The sequence below is a fragment of the Daucus carota genome, chromosome 1 (assembly GCF_001625215.2).
Source record: "Daucus carota subsp. sativus chromosome 1, DH1 v3.0, whole genome shotgun sequence".
In the NCBI taxonomy this organism is placed as follows: domain Eukaryota; kingdom Viridiplantae; phylum Streptophyta; class Magnoliopsida; order Apiales; family Apiaceae; genus Daucus; species Daucus carota.
This window is the reverse complement of record NC_030381.2, coordinates 32,254,728-32,270,915: the sequence shown is the minus strand read 5'-3', so window position 1 is coordinate 32,270,915 and position 16,188 is coordinate 32,254,728. Positions and strand designations below refer to the sequence as shown.

Here is a 16,188-nt window from a genome sequence, read left to right as displayed (position 1 = left end):
ACAAAGATAAGCGTTTCATCATTGCACCATACATCCAAGAGTAAGAACAAAATTAATGTATTCGAGTCATTTCATAGATATTATAACAATATGTATGTTTTTATCATTTATGTGTGTGCATTGTTGTAGTGATCATTGGATGTTACTTCTGTTTTGTTTGGATGAGAGTGTTATTTATGTGTTTGATTCCTTGAGAAGGGAACGAGATATAAGGTTGACGACCCCGGCACGAACGTAAGTTAGATTTTAATTTTGATTTCAAGTACTTAATTATATATAAAAGATGCGGATTATGTACTGACATATTCCTATTGCACAGGGCATTTAAACTTTATGTACCACAAGGTGGAAAAAGAAATAACAGAAAGGAATTTCTTTGGTCTCATACAGATGTTCAGGTAGTAATGTTATTCATTAATATGATTTTCTTTGTTGACATGATTCCTTTCTGATAAATATTATTTGTTTCTTTGTGTAGTGTCCTCAACAAGAAGGAGGTACGGAGTGCGGATTTTTTGTTATGAGGTACATGTATGAAGTAGTCAAGCTTTCTCAAAAAAATCCCAACATCAATTGGAAAGAGGTAAGAAAAAATAAGTTAATATTTCTTTTAGGAATATTAAACTTAGTATTTGTCTCAATATTTTATCATCTGAATATATATGTTATCATATGCAATTTCAAGGGTCTTGGTTCAAGGAGGTATCTAAAGAAGGAAATCAATGAGGTTCGAGAGTTGTGGGCTGAATATTTTACTGTTGAATGTCTATAATCAGGTATGATAACAACTTAGATGAATTCAATTATTTTTTAATTCCAGTTGCCATAACTAATTAACTTATATATGTACTTTGTAATCAAAGAACTCATTTGTATTCACTTACTTGTATTGTGCAGACATACACTCTATGAAGGCCAGTTCAAGTATTTTGGAGAAAAGCACGAGTGAAGAAAAGACTCGGTCTGATTAGTGGATTTCCTAGACTTTTTCACTATTGATTAGTGGTATTGACATGGTGTAGTAGTACTTATATGATTGATGGATGTAATAGAAGTGGATATTACTAATATTAAATTTGAATATTTTCAGTTTAATTTAGTACTCTTGTTTTTGTGTACTTCCATTTGGATTTCTCTACGTGAATTGATTGTGGATGAGCAGGTTATATATAATATATATATATATATATATATATATAAATTATGCATATTATATAAAATATTATTAAAAAAAAAAAAGACTTTAAGCAACGGCATTTTAACAAAACCGACACTATAAGTACAACTTTAGGCGATGGCATATTAAGAATAACCGACACTATAAGTACAACGATCAGCGACGCTTGTTTGACGAACCGACGCTATAAGTGTACCCTTTAGCGTTGGCTGTTTGACTATGCGACGCAAAAGAGTAAACTTTGTGCTACGGCATTTAATTCAACCGACGCTAAAAGTGTACCCTTTAGCGTCGGCTCTTTTGCTACCCGACGCAAAAGGTGAACTTCTAGCGTCGGTTAAAGGTTCTTTAGCGTCGATGTTTAGCTGACGCAACAGGACTTTAGGCGTCGGGTTTTTAACCGACGCAATAGGGGCACCCTTTAGTTTCGCCTTCATATACTACGCTGGAACGCCGGAACGCCGACGCTAAAAGCCTAATTTGACCGTCGCTAAAGGTCCATTCTGTACTAGTGAAATAGTAATAATAAAAAATATAGAGCTGATATGAATAACTAAAAAAATGATTAAATTCTATAGAATTAGAGAGATGGTGTTCTTTTGTGTAAACGCAGTAGAGCAATGTGCTCTTAATTTTTATTGGTTGAGAAGCCGCGTTGCGGCGGCTTATAAAAATTATATTAATTAATATTTGTAGAATAAAATAGATTTGCGGCGATCTATAAAAATTATATATATGATTCAAAATTAATATGTGTAGAACAAAATAAATTTTATGTTATAAACATCTCGATGCAATACAAATATTAATATATATATATATAAATTGTAAAATTAGACTATATAAAATTGTAAAATATTGTGATATTAATATCAATACTTCAAAAATAGATTCCTCCAAAATTTTACGCATTGACATCAAACATCTAATAATTTTATGTACCTCGTAATTCATCTCCGCTGGATCCATTCTAATTCAAAATAACACAGCGTTTAAAGATTAGTTAATAAACCAAAAAAATAAATTCAATGAACTCACATATCATAAAAAAAAAAGCTTACATCAAGCCTAACCCTAAAAAAATATTAAATCTTTAAACCTTTATCAAAAATATCGATAAGGCACGAATCAGCATTATCCTAGTTGATACTCTCCTCCTGATTTTGTTTGATCTTTTTATTTTCTCCTCCCTGACCAATCAGCAAACACTAAAATTCAAATTATTAAACTACAAAATTTTTTATTAATAAATAAAATTTATTGTATATTAAAAATTTAAAAACTTCATAACACTAAAAAATTCTCCCAAAAAAAAAGTTAGCATTTCTCATTTTCAGCTTCCGACTTAAAAACCTCAAAAGGAAGTGCTTTTTCTGTCAAAGAGCATGTAAAGGGTAGAAGTAACTTAAAATACTAAAAATCCTGTAAAAATCATAACTAATGACCCCGTCGGACGTTTAGACGGGAGAGTGAGAAAGTAACAAAATTTACTTCACCGACTTATAATTAAAGTGATCATTGTTTTTAAAATCGGATTTTTTTTTTTTTTTTTTGATAGGCAAAACTTCTATTATTACACTGTCGACACATGTCGAGCCTTATAATACAGAAACCTCATGTAAGTAGTTTCTGAAAATAAATTTTTTTAGTCCTAGTCATTATTTGAGTATACTATTAATCAATAATATTAACGGATTCACACGATTAAATTTCTAACGTTATCAAAATCTCTAATGTTCATCCAAAATTTTAACTTACAAAAGCCTAAATCTTATTTTTCACTATTACAACTTTGATCTGGTCCAAATTTTTTAAAATGCACGTTCTTGTATTTCATTAGTTTCCATCCGGCTGCGCTTGAATACTCGAATTTTATATTGGCAAGGCAACTTTAACAGGTCAGTTTCTTATTTTTAAACCAAATCCGGGAAAAACAACTTCAACCATCCTCATGGACCTCATCTCCATCTTCATATTTCCAAATATCCATCCTGGTCTCTGTCTTTATCTTCATATTTTAAGATATGTGCATTGCTACAAATTTGAACCAACATGTGTATATTTAATGTTGTTTAATGGAATACACTTGCTTATCAGTACCTTGCAAGTTGCAAGTGCTTTTAAGATAGGAGTATGAAATTACATAAACAACATCTACAGTTCTACACCTGTGACTGTGGAGTATATTATTTCCTTTATCCACCAAGACACAGTATTAATTAAAGAGGGGTTTTTTTTTTATAAATATCAAGTACAATATTTTTAGCAAAAAAATTACATTTTTTTTCAAATATTTTATTAAAATACTAACTTTCGAAAATATTTTCTAAAATATTATATGGAACCTATTGCAATCACATGTAACTATACTTGACTACTTGCAACCAGATGTAACCATACATGCAGTACTTGCGGGGTCGATTACTGAAGTTGCATCATAGTATTTTTCCAAATATTTCCAATATATAGTAACATAATACTCCCTCCTTCCCATTTTAATTGTCCACTTTGCACAAATCACACAAATTAAGAAGTATTAAATGTGATATGTTGTTATCATTGCCATGCATTGGTTATACAAATATACTACTAAGTTTTCATTCATTTTGATTAAAAGTCAACATAGTTTGCATTGTAAATAATGAAAATTGTGTGAACTAGTAATGTTAACATTGAAACTTGTTATAATTTGTACTCCCTCCGTCCCTATTTATCTGTCCACTTTGGAAGTAAAAATTTGTCCCTATTTATCTGTCCATTTATACTTTCAAAACTAATTTAATGATAGTTTTTGAAATATATCTCCATAATTTCAATTTTCAAGACTTGACTTATTTAAAATTTGGTTGAATTCATGTTTTCAAGACATAAAGTAGGAGTATTCCACCATTTTCAAGATATTAATTAGAGGTATTTAATGAAAAAGTTTATACAATCAATTATTTCTTGGTATGTGTTTTTTTTTCCAAAGTGGACAGATAAAAGGGGACGGAGGGAGTATTAGACAAAGAAGATGGACAAATAATATGGGAAATTTTTTCTTGACAAAGTGGACTATTACTATGGGAAGGAGGGAGTAATATTTAGAAATAGTGGTTTTTTTTTTGGTAAATTCCCAAATAAAGTCCGGTAAAACTCATTAATATTTAATTTAAATTTTATTTAATATTTAATTTAAATTTTATTTAATTAAAATTAATTATTTTTCAAAAGTTTTGAAATAAAAAAAATCTAAGAAGGATATTTCAAAAATATAATTAAAGAAGTGGACGTATATTTTTATTTTAAGAAAAATACATAAGATGATTTTGTTTGTAGAAAAATATATAAGATATTAGTTGGAAACAAAACAATGATATGAAATGAGAATAATATATTAGCGGACACATTTTTTTAAAAAATTGTACTCTTTCTATTTCACTCGGTCTACTTTTTTTCACTAATTAGCACACTTTAATGCTTGCCGCGTCCTGTCCTCCAATTTATACAATTCAGGCTTTTTAAGAGACAGCAGGATGTTCGGTACAGCACTATTGCTCGCATCGTCATGTACCTAATGGTTGTTAGAACTTACGTGGCTTGAGAGTTGTTGAGAGTTGAGACGCCCGCTATAAATAGATACCAACACTTACTAAACGACTTCATATCTTTAATCTCACTTTCTTATTAAATGAATACTTTGAGCGGGAAGCCAAGTTTCAGAGTTTACACCAAGGCTGAGACTAACTGCTCCCTTGCTATCCGTGATGGTCAGGTCGTTCTTGCGCTCGTTGATCATTCTGACCCGTTTCAGGTATTGTTATTTGATAATCACTACAATTCTGGTAAATATCCATTTTAGTCGTTTAGCGGAAAAAAATGTTGTACGTGGCAGAATTTTGATATAATCCTGGCATAGATTATCTGACGACTATAAAAACTGTGTTTTCTATAAGTCCTCTCCAGCATACATATGCTGCCGACCAGTATGTTTAATGTTTAATGTGTGCACAAATTATGTTGATTATTTGAAACATACTTCGCTTTTTTTGTAATTGATGGATGCAAAAATAAAATTGTTGTATCAACGGGGGATGTAACTCTTGCATTCACGTAAGGGGCCGTTTGGAAACATGGATTTCATTTCAAATAATGGATTTCAATTGACAGCATTTGAGTTGTCATTTCAAATTCTCAGATTTATACTGATATTTGAATGTGTGGATTTCAAATGAAATCCAAATCTAACTTCCCAAACAGGTTATTTGATCAAATTCAGAATTTCAAATAAAATCTTGGTTCCCAAACATGCCATAAAGGTCTTGATTATTAGACTTTCTGATTCGTACATAAAAATGTAAAAAAGTAACACTAATATAGTTGATGTTAATGTGGTGCTTGTGTGTGTAGCACTGGGTAAAAGATGAGAGATCTGCCTCAGATTTTGAAGATGAAGAGGGATTCCCTAGCTTTGCTTTGATTAATAAAGCTACGGGTCAGGTTATGAAGCATTCCGTTGGAGCGGCTAATCCTGTATGTTTAGTTATGTACAGTTCATTTTCTTTTTTCTGATATTCTGTTGTGAATTGTGTACAATTGCGATTTGCAAGTGTGCATTACAAATATGAAATAATGTCTTCTACAGGTGCTGCTTATTCCTTATGTTCCAGACGAACTTGACGAGTCTGTCCTTTGGACCTTCAGCCGGGACAGGGGTGATGGTTATAGAGCAATGAGGATGGTAAATAACATCCGGCTCAATGTGGATGCATTTCATGATGGAAGCATTCATGATGGTACTATCATCGGCCTTTGGGAGTGTGGTGAAGGTGAAAATCAACTATGGAAGATGGTACCGCAGCAGGATGAGCCGAAGCCCCAGGCCTGGGATTATTTGAGCCGGATGCCATCTGTTCGAGTGTACACAAAGGCTGAGACTAATTGTTCCCTTGCTATCCGTGAGGGTGAGGTCATTCTTGCTCGGGCTAACCTTTCCGACCCAACTCAGGTATTTCCTTTTGAGAAAGTCACACTATAATAATTTGGCATATCATGTATATACCATAACTGCCGTTAAGTAAAACACGAAAAGTGAACATTGATATACTTCATCAGTTCAAAGCATCATTTGTTTTATTATCTGGTTCAACATATGATGACTCTGATAATTAACCAGTTATTATTATGATAACTTATGGGGTCTCAAACGATTTGATATTACAAGCCCTTTGTGGTTTTCTGTGATTGCAGCACTGGCTGAAAGTTGAGAAATACAGCACAGAAGTTAAAGATGAATATGGCTTCCCTAGCTTCGCTCTGGTTAATAAAGCTACTGGTCAAGCTATGAAGCCTGCAGGAGCCTCTCATCCTGTATGTTTATTTACTTGAACTTATTCTATATATTTATTTTATTTCCAGACGAGGAATATTTATGTCCTGGAGTGATGGAAAATCATGTCTAATACTAGAAATAAGTTTTATAGTTTGGATTTTATAAGGTAAAATTAGCTTCTTAAATATATTCTTGATGACTGCTACTGAGATGAAATAAAAAATTAATGTAAAATCCTGATAGTAGTCTGGGTTTATATTTTATAAGTGGTCATATTACTTTCGAGTCTTGAGGCCAAACAGAATGATGAAACAAACTTCTTGTGCTTTATAAAATTTCTCGTACGTTGTGTTTTGATGAAGGAGAGAAACAAAAGGAATAGAGATTGATAGAAAAGAAAAACAAAAACGGATATAAGATTTTCTTTATCATGTTTCAAGTTTCAAACAGAGAAACGCAAATGCAGATATAATGAATGCATTCAATTGTAGGTTTTCTTTCTCTCTCAACCAGTAGAAAAGTTTGGGTAGAAATTGACTAATTTACGCCCTTTTTCTTTCTATGTTTTATTGCAAGATCTTAGGAACACATTAATTAGAGAAAATAAATAAGTCTAAATCGTTCCCTTTCTCTCCAAAATTATACTTGGGAACACAGTCTTATTCTTCTGATTGTTTATCAAGCTATTCCTATGACCTCTTATTCTCGTCCGAGCTCCATGTAACTTTGAGATGAACGCTGTTCCTCTCTCTCACTCTGTTTTTCAATGTTCTGACTTCGCCTTTTAGCAAAAATCTCATCAACTGAGTGACTGGTTATTATAGAGGTTCATTACTTAAGTTACAGACTATATAAAAGAGCTGAAAACTAATCAGGTTAAACAATACCTACAAAAGCTGGAAACCAATCAGGTTAAACAAAACCTTTCACTGGATACTCTTTCTTTTACGAGTTGAAATGAATCAGCACAACTTATTGCATATTACAAAGTTTTTCCGTTCTGCAAAGCAGATGTCTGTGTTCTTCATTTATTTAGGTGTGGATATTGTTCTTAGTGCGCTCATGTTTCATAGAACTAATTAATCCTTGAATTCTGAAAGCCTGCACTAAAATTGTTGGATGTACACTTGTAATTATTTTTTACTGCTGCCTAGATACATCACAAAACCACAACAATATATCAGTGAAGTACATTTAGAATTTTCTGCTATAAAGTTCAGTGTTCACCAGTCTAGTCTCATTCTAGACTTATAATTAAACAAATTTTATCTTGTTTTCGCTGAAACTTTCATTTGCTTTTCCTAAGTATGGGTGCTCTATAGTTTGCAAATATGCATAAAAAAAAATATCTTGTACAGGTGGAGCTTATTACTTATGTTCCAGAAGCACATGATGAGACCGTCCTTTGGACTCTCGCTGAGGACTTGGGTGACGGTTACAGAGCAATGAGAATGGTGAATAACACCCTCCTGAATGTGGATGCATTACATGACGGAAGCATTCATGATGGTACTAGCATTGGCTTGTGGGAGTGGTTGCACGGTGAAAATCAACTATGGAAGGTGGTACCACATCCTGATGTGCCTACGCACCAGGTTTTGGATCGTTTGAACCAGATGCCATCTATTAGAGTTTATACAAAGGCTGAGACTCATTGTTCCCTTGCTATCCGTGATGGTAACGTCATTGTTGCTTGGGCTGACACATCGGACCCGTCCCAGGTATTACTTCATTTTATATATTGTTAAATGTCTTTTTACACAAAAAGTGCGGCAGATTGAGTAAATTTGACCTTGAAATTTTGTTACTTTATAAATATCAAGTAAGATAATATCCAGATAAAATTATATCTTATACTTTATCATTTACAAGTTTTAAAATATGTAAATAAGAATGATTAAAATGTAAAATTGCAATTGAACTTTAATCAGATTGACTGAATCTTCATTTATAAAGATTTTAAAATAAGAGCGGGGAAAGTATATATTAATTTGCAGATAAAGCTTAGTCAAATTGACATAATTAACTTTCTTTCATTATAATCTAAGTTACCCGGACACGGGTATGGGTATCGGACACGGGTACAGATCCAAGAGTCAGATTCGTAGTTTTAGGATAATTAGGATTCGTGGACATGGATCCGGAATTAGACTCGGGTACGGGGACTTGGCACTTAAGCTCCATGCAAGTAAAACTTTATATAGACTAGTCTATTGTACATTCATAAAAATAGTGTCTACTGCACATAAATCACATACGCTGAAAATTGAAGCATAAAATCAATAGAACAACATAGAAACAAGTCATTCATGGATCTTGATCTCTTTAAACAAGTTGAAACAAGACCTAAGTTTTCATTTTGACCTGGGATGTTACAAGGTGAGGTGTCCGGTTGTAATAAGAAGGATCCGACACAGATCCCATGCCCACACCCATGTCATGTCCGGTGGACACGGGTATAGGCACAAAAATGGAGAGTCCGGGTAACATAGATTATAATACTTTCTGGTGTCTGAAACTATGACACTGTGACACTTTTGTGGGTTTTTGTGATTACAGCACTGGGTGAAAGATGAGAAATATAGCACAGTGGTTACAGATGAATATGGCTTCCCTAGCTTTGCTCTGGTTAATAAAGCTACTGGTCAAGCTATGAAGCATCCTGACGGAGACGGTCATCTGGTATTTTTATCTATCTTTTCATGTCCAAAACTTTTAATGATTAATCTTATTTTCAAACAAGGAACATGTGTATGTAACCCAGCGATAGTTTTTCATCTCCAATGCTGGAAAAGAGTTTCAATGCTCGAATTTTGAATAACAGTTGGCTATTAAATTTCCAATTGATTTCTTGATGTCTATTACAATACTCCCTTCATCACCTTTTACACGTCCACTTCTGAAAAAATTATTCATCTTAGAAAATATTAGTTGGATGATTTGTTTACTTGTTTATCCCTAATAGATGCAATCAAATAAGATGAATTATTTGTATATATGAATTAATCAAATATTAGAAATAGTAGTAGGAGGGTATTGCTCGGAATTGTTTTTTAATTTTGTATTGAAAGGAAGGAGTGACAAATATATAGGGACTATTTTCTTTTTCTTCCAAAAGTGATATGTAAAAGGGGATAGAGAGAGTACAAAACATTATTCAATGTCACAATTCGTTAGTAGGGAATGAGAAGTCATTCGTTTGTCTTAGTAATGATACGAGTCATGTACTTTGTGAGTCAAGTAACTTGGCCTAAATGAATAATGGACGACCTTCTGCCTTGATTTTTTCTTTCACTCGTTTTCCTTTATCAAGCTAGCTATATTACTCCTCTTCCTCGAGTCCTAGGTCGTAGTTCATTGACAGAGTCTGATGCTAAAATTGGTATCAGTAGCGGTTAGTTGATTGCTGTTACTCTCTCTAATTCTCTGTCCTTCAAATTTCTCACTTTGTCATCTATCATCTGACTGACTTTCTGGTTCGTACAGAGCTTCAGTCACATTTTTTAGTACTAAAGCTAAAATCGGTTCTGATCAAAGAAAATATATCCAGAATGTATAGTTAAACATATACTATCATGTTTCAATGGAATTGTTATTTGCTTTTCAGTTTTCTGGATGCTCTACAGTTGCTAATATGCAGTAAAATTCTACTTCTACAGGTGGAGCTTAGCCCTTATGTTCCAGATGTACTTGATGAGTCCATCCTGTGGGCTCTCGCCGAGGACTTGGGGGATGGTTACAGAGCCATGAGGATGGTTAATGACATTCGCCTGAATGTAGATGCATTTCATGATGGAAGCATTCATGACGGGACTTTCATTGGCATAGGTGAGTGGGCTGGTGGTGATAATCAACAATGGAAGATGGTACCGGCTCAGGATGTGCCTAAGCCCCTGGCCTGGGATCGTTTGAGCTGGATGCCATCTGTTCGAGTTTACACAAAGGCTGAGACTAATTGTTCCCTTGCTATCCGTGATAGTAAGGTCATTCTTGCTCGGGCTAACATTTCCGACCCAACTCAGGTATTTCCTTTTAAGAAAGTCACACTATAATAATTTGAAATATCATGTATATACCATAACTGCCGTTAAGTAAAACATGAAAAGTGGATATTGATATACTTCATCAGTTCAAAACATCATTTGTGTTAGTATTTGGTTGAACATATGATGATGACTCTGATAATTAACCAGTTATTAGTAACTTATGGGGTCTCAAACTATTTGATATCATAAGACCTTTGTGGTTTTCTGTGATTGCAGCACTGGCTGAAAGTTGAGAAATATAGCACAGAAGTTAAAGATGAATATGGCTTCCATAGCTTTGCTCTGGTTAATAAAGCTACTGGTCAAGCTATGAAGCCCGCAGGAGCCTCTCATCCTGTATGTTTATTTACTTGTTCTTATTCTATATATTTATTTTATTTCCAGAGGAATATTTATGTCCTGGAGTGATGGAATATCATGTCCAATACTAGATATAAGTTTTAAAGTTTGGATTTCTATAAGGTAAAATTATCTTCTTAAATATATTCTTGATGACTGCTACTGAGATGAAATAAAAAATTAATGTAAAATCCTGATAGTAGTCTGGGTTTATATTTTATAAGTAGTCATATAATTTTCTAGTCTTGAGGCCAAAGAGAATGATAGAACAAACTTCTTGTGCTTTATAAAATTTCTCATACGTTGTGTTTTGATGAAGGAGAGAAACAAAAGGAATAGAGGTTGATAGAAATGAAAACAAAAACGGATATAAGATTTTTCTTTATCATGTTTCAAGTTTCAAATAAAGAAAAGCAAATGCAGATATAATGAATGCATTCATCATTGTAGGTTATCTTTCTCTCTCAATCAGTAGAAAAGTTTGGGTAGAAATTGACTAAATTTCCCCCTTTTCCTTTCTATGTTTTATTACAAGATCTTGGGAACACTTTAGAGATAATAAATAAGTCTGAATCGTTCCCTTTCTCTCCAAACTTTTACTCGGGAACACAGTGTTATTCTTCTGATTGTTTATCAAGCTATTCCTATGACCTCTTATTCTTGTCCGAGCTCCATGTAACTTTGAGATGAACGATGTTCCTCTCTCTCTCACTCTGTTTTTCAATGCTCTGACTTCGCCTTTTAGCAAAAATCTCATCAACTGAGTGACTGGTTATTATAGAGGTTCATTACTTAAGTTACAGAGTATGTAAAAGAGCTGAAAACTAATCAGGTTAAACAATTCCTATAAGAGCTGGAAACGAATCAGGTTAAACAAATTCTATCTCTGAAATTCTTTTACATGTTGAAACAAAACAGCACAACTTATTGCATATTATGAAGTTTTTTCATTCTGCAAAGTGGATCTGTCTTCTTCATTTATCTAGGTGGGGATATTGTTCTTAGTGCCATCTGATACGGTACAAGTTCCCCTGCATCTGATACTAATTCTCCTGCGATCATGTTTCATAGAATTAATCAATCCTTGAATTCTGGAAGCCTGCACTAACATTGTTGAACGTACATTTGTAATTGTTTTTTACAGCTGTATAGATACATTACAAAACCACAACAATATATCAGTGAAGTACATTTAGAATTTTCTGCTATAAAGTTCAGTGTTCACCAGTCTAATCTCATTCTAGATCTATAATTAAACAATTTATATCTTGTTTTTGCTGAAACTTTTGTGTGCTTTTTGTAAGTCTGGGTGCTCTATAGTATGCTAATATTCGTAAAAAAAAAAATCTTCTATAGGTGGAGCTTATCCCTTATGTGCCAGACGCACATGATGAGACCGTCCTTTGGACTCTTGCCGAGGACTTGGGTGACGATTACAGAGCAATGAGGATGGTGAATAACACCTGCCTGAATGTGGATGCATTTCATGATGGAAGCATTCATGATGGCACTATCATTGGTTTGTGGGAGTGGATGCACGGCGAAAATCAACTCTGGAAGGTGGTACCACATCCTGATGTTCCTACACACCAGGTTTTGGATTTTTTAAACCAGATGCCATCTGTTAGAGTTTACACAAAGGCTGAGACTCATTGTTCCCTTGCAATCCGTGATGGTAAGGTCATTATTGCTCGGGCTGACACATCGGACCCAACCCAGGTATTACTTCATCCAATTTTATTATTAAATGTCTTTTTGCACAAAAAGTACGCCAGACTGACTAAATTTTGACCTTGAAATTTTGTTACTTTATAAATATCAAGTAAGAAGATAATATACAGATAAAATTATATATCATACTATATTATTTAAAGTTTTAAAACATATAAATCAGTGGCGGATCTGACTATGAAGTTAAGGGGGGTCAATTTTTTTGTAAAAAAAATTAAAAGGGGTCACAAAAAAATTAAGGGGGGTCAATTTCAATTTTACAACCTAAAAATATGTATAATATTAACAAACAAAAAAATTAAGGGGGGTCAGTTGCCCCCTCTTACCCCTTCTAAGATCCGCCTCTGATATAAATAATAATTATTAAAATGTAAAACTGCAATTAAACTTTAATCAGATTGACTGAATCTTCTTTTATAAAGATTTTAAAATAAGAGCGGGGAAAGTATATATTAATCTGCAGTGAAAGTCTAGTTAAATTGACTGATCATTAACTTTTTTTTGTTACAATACTTTCTGGTGTCTGAAACTATGAAACTGTGACACTTTTTTGGTTTTTTTTTTGTCGCAGCACTGGGTGAAAAACGAAAGATATAGCAACTGGCATACAGATGAATACGGCTTCCCTAGCTTTGCTCTGGTTAATAAAGCTACTGGTCAGGCTATGAAGCATTCTGTTGGAGCCGGTCATCTGGTATTTTTATCTATCTTTTCATGTCCTAAACTTCTAATGTTTAATCTTATTTTTTAACAAGGAATATGTGTATTTGACCCGGTGATAGTTTTTCATCTCCAATGCTGGAGATAAGTTTCAATTTTCGAATTTTGAATGACAGTTGGCTATTAAATTTCCAATTGATTTCTTGATGTCTGTCACGATACTCCCTTCATCACCTATTACACATCCACTTCTGAAAAAATTATGCATCTTAATAAATATTATATGGATGATTTGTTTACTTGTTTAACTCTAATGGATGCAATAAAATTAGTTGAATTATTTGTATATATGAATTAATCAAATATTAGAAATAGTAGTATGAGGTGTTGCTAGGAATTGTTTTTTAATTTTGTATTAAAAGGAGGGAGTGACAAATATATAGGGATCATTATTTTTTTGCTTCCAAAAGTGATATGTAAAAGGAGATAGATAGAGTACAAAAAATTATTTAATGTCCCACTTCGTTAGTAGGAAAATTAAAAGTCATTCCCTTGTCTTGGTAATGATACTGTGCGAGTCATGTAATTTGTGAGTCAAGTAACGAGGCCTAGATGATTTTTTTCGTCACTCGTTTTCCTTTATCAAGCTAGCTATATTACTCTTCTTCCTCGAGTCCTACTTCATTGACTGAGTCTGATGCTAAAATTGGTATCAGTAGCCGTTAGTTTGCTGTTACTCTCTCCAGTTCTCTGTCCTTCAAATTTCTCACTTTGTCATCAATCATCTGACTGACTTTCTGGTTCTTACAGAGCTTCAGTGCTTCAGTCAAATTTTTTAATACTAAAGCTGTCAAAGAAAATATATCCAGAATGTATAGTTAAACATATACTATCCTTGTTTCAATGGAATTTTTATTTGTTTTTCAGTTTTCTGGATGCTCTACAGTTTGCTAATATGCAGTAAAATTCTACTTCTACAGGTGGAGCTTATTCCTTATGTTCCAGATGTACTTGATGAGTCCATCCTTTGGGCTCTTGCCGAGGACTTGGGTGATGGTTACAGAGCCATGAGGATGGTTGATGACACTGACCTGAATGTAGATGCATTTCATGATGGAAGCATTCATGACGGTACTTTCATTGGCATATGGGAGTGGACTGAAGGTGATAATCAACAATGGAAGATCGTGCCGTACTAACCGTAAGTCTTACACACATTAATGGTTCTTAAATAGCTTGTTACACATGTTTTTTTTTTGAGAATCCAGTTCTACAATCAGTATTAGGTCATAATTACTTGTTTAATTTTCTGTACACAGAAGGCTGAAAGTGGTGATTGCTTATTATGGATGACACTGGTCTTAATAAAAGACACCTATCACTATATTATATTTAAAAGTTAAAAATCTATGAGAGATATTGAAAATATATTCATGGTAACTATTTGTCATCTAAATAAAAATTTGATTCTTTTTAATGAATCAAGTCCATGAACTATCTCTGTACCATCTATCTTAATTAATGATGACTTAGAAGCGCACCGAAGATGTTGGTGCTCACATATGAAATATTTTATCTGTTGGAGTTTTGTTTAGAGAAAGTTAAGCGTGAAATGAGGTTCCAAAGATATCTTAAAAGGATAAAGTTGAGAGGATAGTAAAACTGGTCGGTGTTTGTATTTTGATGTAGCCAGCTTCCCTTTGTTTGTTGGCCTTTCTTGGCATGGACTAGAAATCAAGGTAAGGCGTGAAAGATCGTTTATAAGGAGTTGAGAGATCATGCCATCTTTCTAGAAACCCCAATGTGTTAATGATTCTAAAGGTGTGCTCAGATTTAGCTCCAGCATAGTTCTCAAAAATATTTCCTCTTGATATGGTCATAACTTGGCATTAATATCATGTGCACAAACTGGTATAGTATTGTTTCCTTTTAGCCGCTAGGAATTCAGTTAGGTGTAATCTCTCTCAAGCACAAGTTTCTTTGTGTGTGCTGTAATTGTGTCTTCATTATTATATCTTCGTTGATATCAGCATGTTCTCCACTAATAACACAGACATTGATATATGGATGGTGGTTTCTGCAGGATATGACCGGAGCTGTCCTGAAGATTTGAGTACCTCACACGGTTCTGGCCTCTTGGAAGTGATTTCATGATTGTCTGTATTTTGTATCTGAAATTGTCTCACTCATGGTTTATTATTTGAAAGTAAGCTTATATGGTGGTCTGGTCATGAACTTATGACCTTGTTCTTGCCACTTTTGTGTAATAGTAAAATCTTGTAGTTTCTTCTCTTCCACTCTTTCTTTTGGTGGTTTTTCATACTCTTATTTTTCTAATTATTATAATTATTAGGACATATCATTGGAGTTTAGGTTTAATTTTACTGCAGTTTTGCAGCTTAATATTGGAACAGACCCTGAGTGGTTATCTGATAAGTTAAATACGACAGTCCCTCGCTCTGCATGTTGGCAGCTTCTATTGCTTCTGTAATTTATGGGATTCAGTTTTCGCATGTGTGGAAGGATAGAATTTACTCCCAGGATGGCTATGGATTGGAGTTTTAACATGATTTCAGAGCGGCAGAAAGCAGATATTAAGGTGTGCCTTAATGCACCGAGCCGGCGAAGACCAATCTGTTTATGTTAACGAATAGGACACCAAAAAATATAGAAATTTGAAACATATTTTTGTACATATATAAAAGAGCAAACACATTTAGTTAAAAATATATAAACACATCAAAGGGCACATATATTTAATTTTTATTTAAAAGGGTTCCTAACTTGTTCTTAAATATTTTTGATAGAATACTTATTTATTAGAAAATATTTCTTATTTGGTTGATGTGATAGAAATATTATTGATATGTCATTTATTATCTTTCTCGTGATATTATTGTAACAACCTTTTTTTTTTCACTTGA

General features: G+C 33.4%; 1 protein-coding gene across 1 annotated transcript; it reads left to right on the top strand.

The window, feature by feature from the left end:
- Positions 1–4,814: 4,814 nt before the first annotated feature.
- LOC108209641 (uncharacterized) lies at positions 4,815–15,621 on the top strand. Its single transcript, XM_017380655.2, has 12 exons — positions 4,815–4,970; positions 5,567–5,689; positions 5,802–6,164; positions 6,407–6,526; positions 7,847–8,209; positions 9,048–9,170; positions 10,148–10,510; positions 10,751–10,870; positions 12,230–12,592; positions 13,176–13,298; positions 14,245–14,465; positions 15,348–15,621. Exons 1-11 carry the CDS (start codon positions 4,848–4,850, stop codon positions 14,461–14,463), a joined length of 2,403 nt encoding a protein of 800 aa, XP_017236144.1. The 5' UTR covers positions 4,815–4,847; the 3' UTR covers positions 14,464–14,465; positions 15,348–15,621.
- Positions 15,622–16,188: the final 567 nt, after the last annotated feature.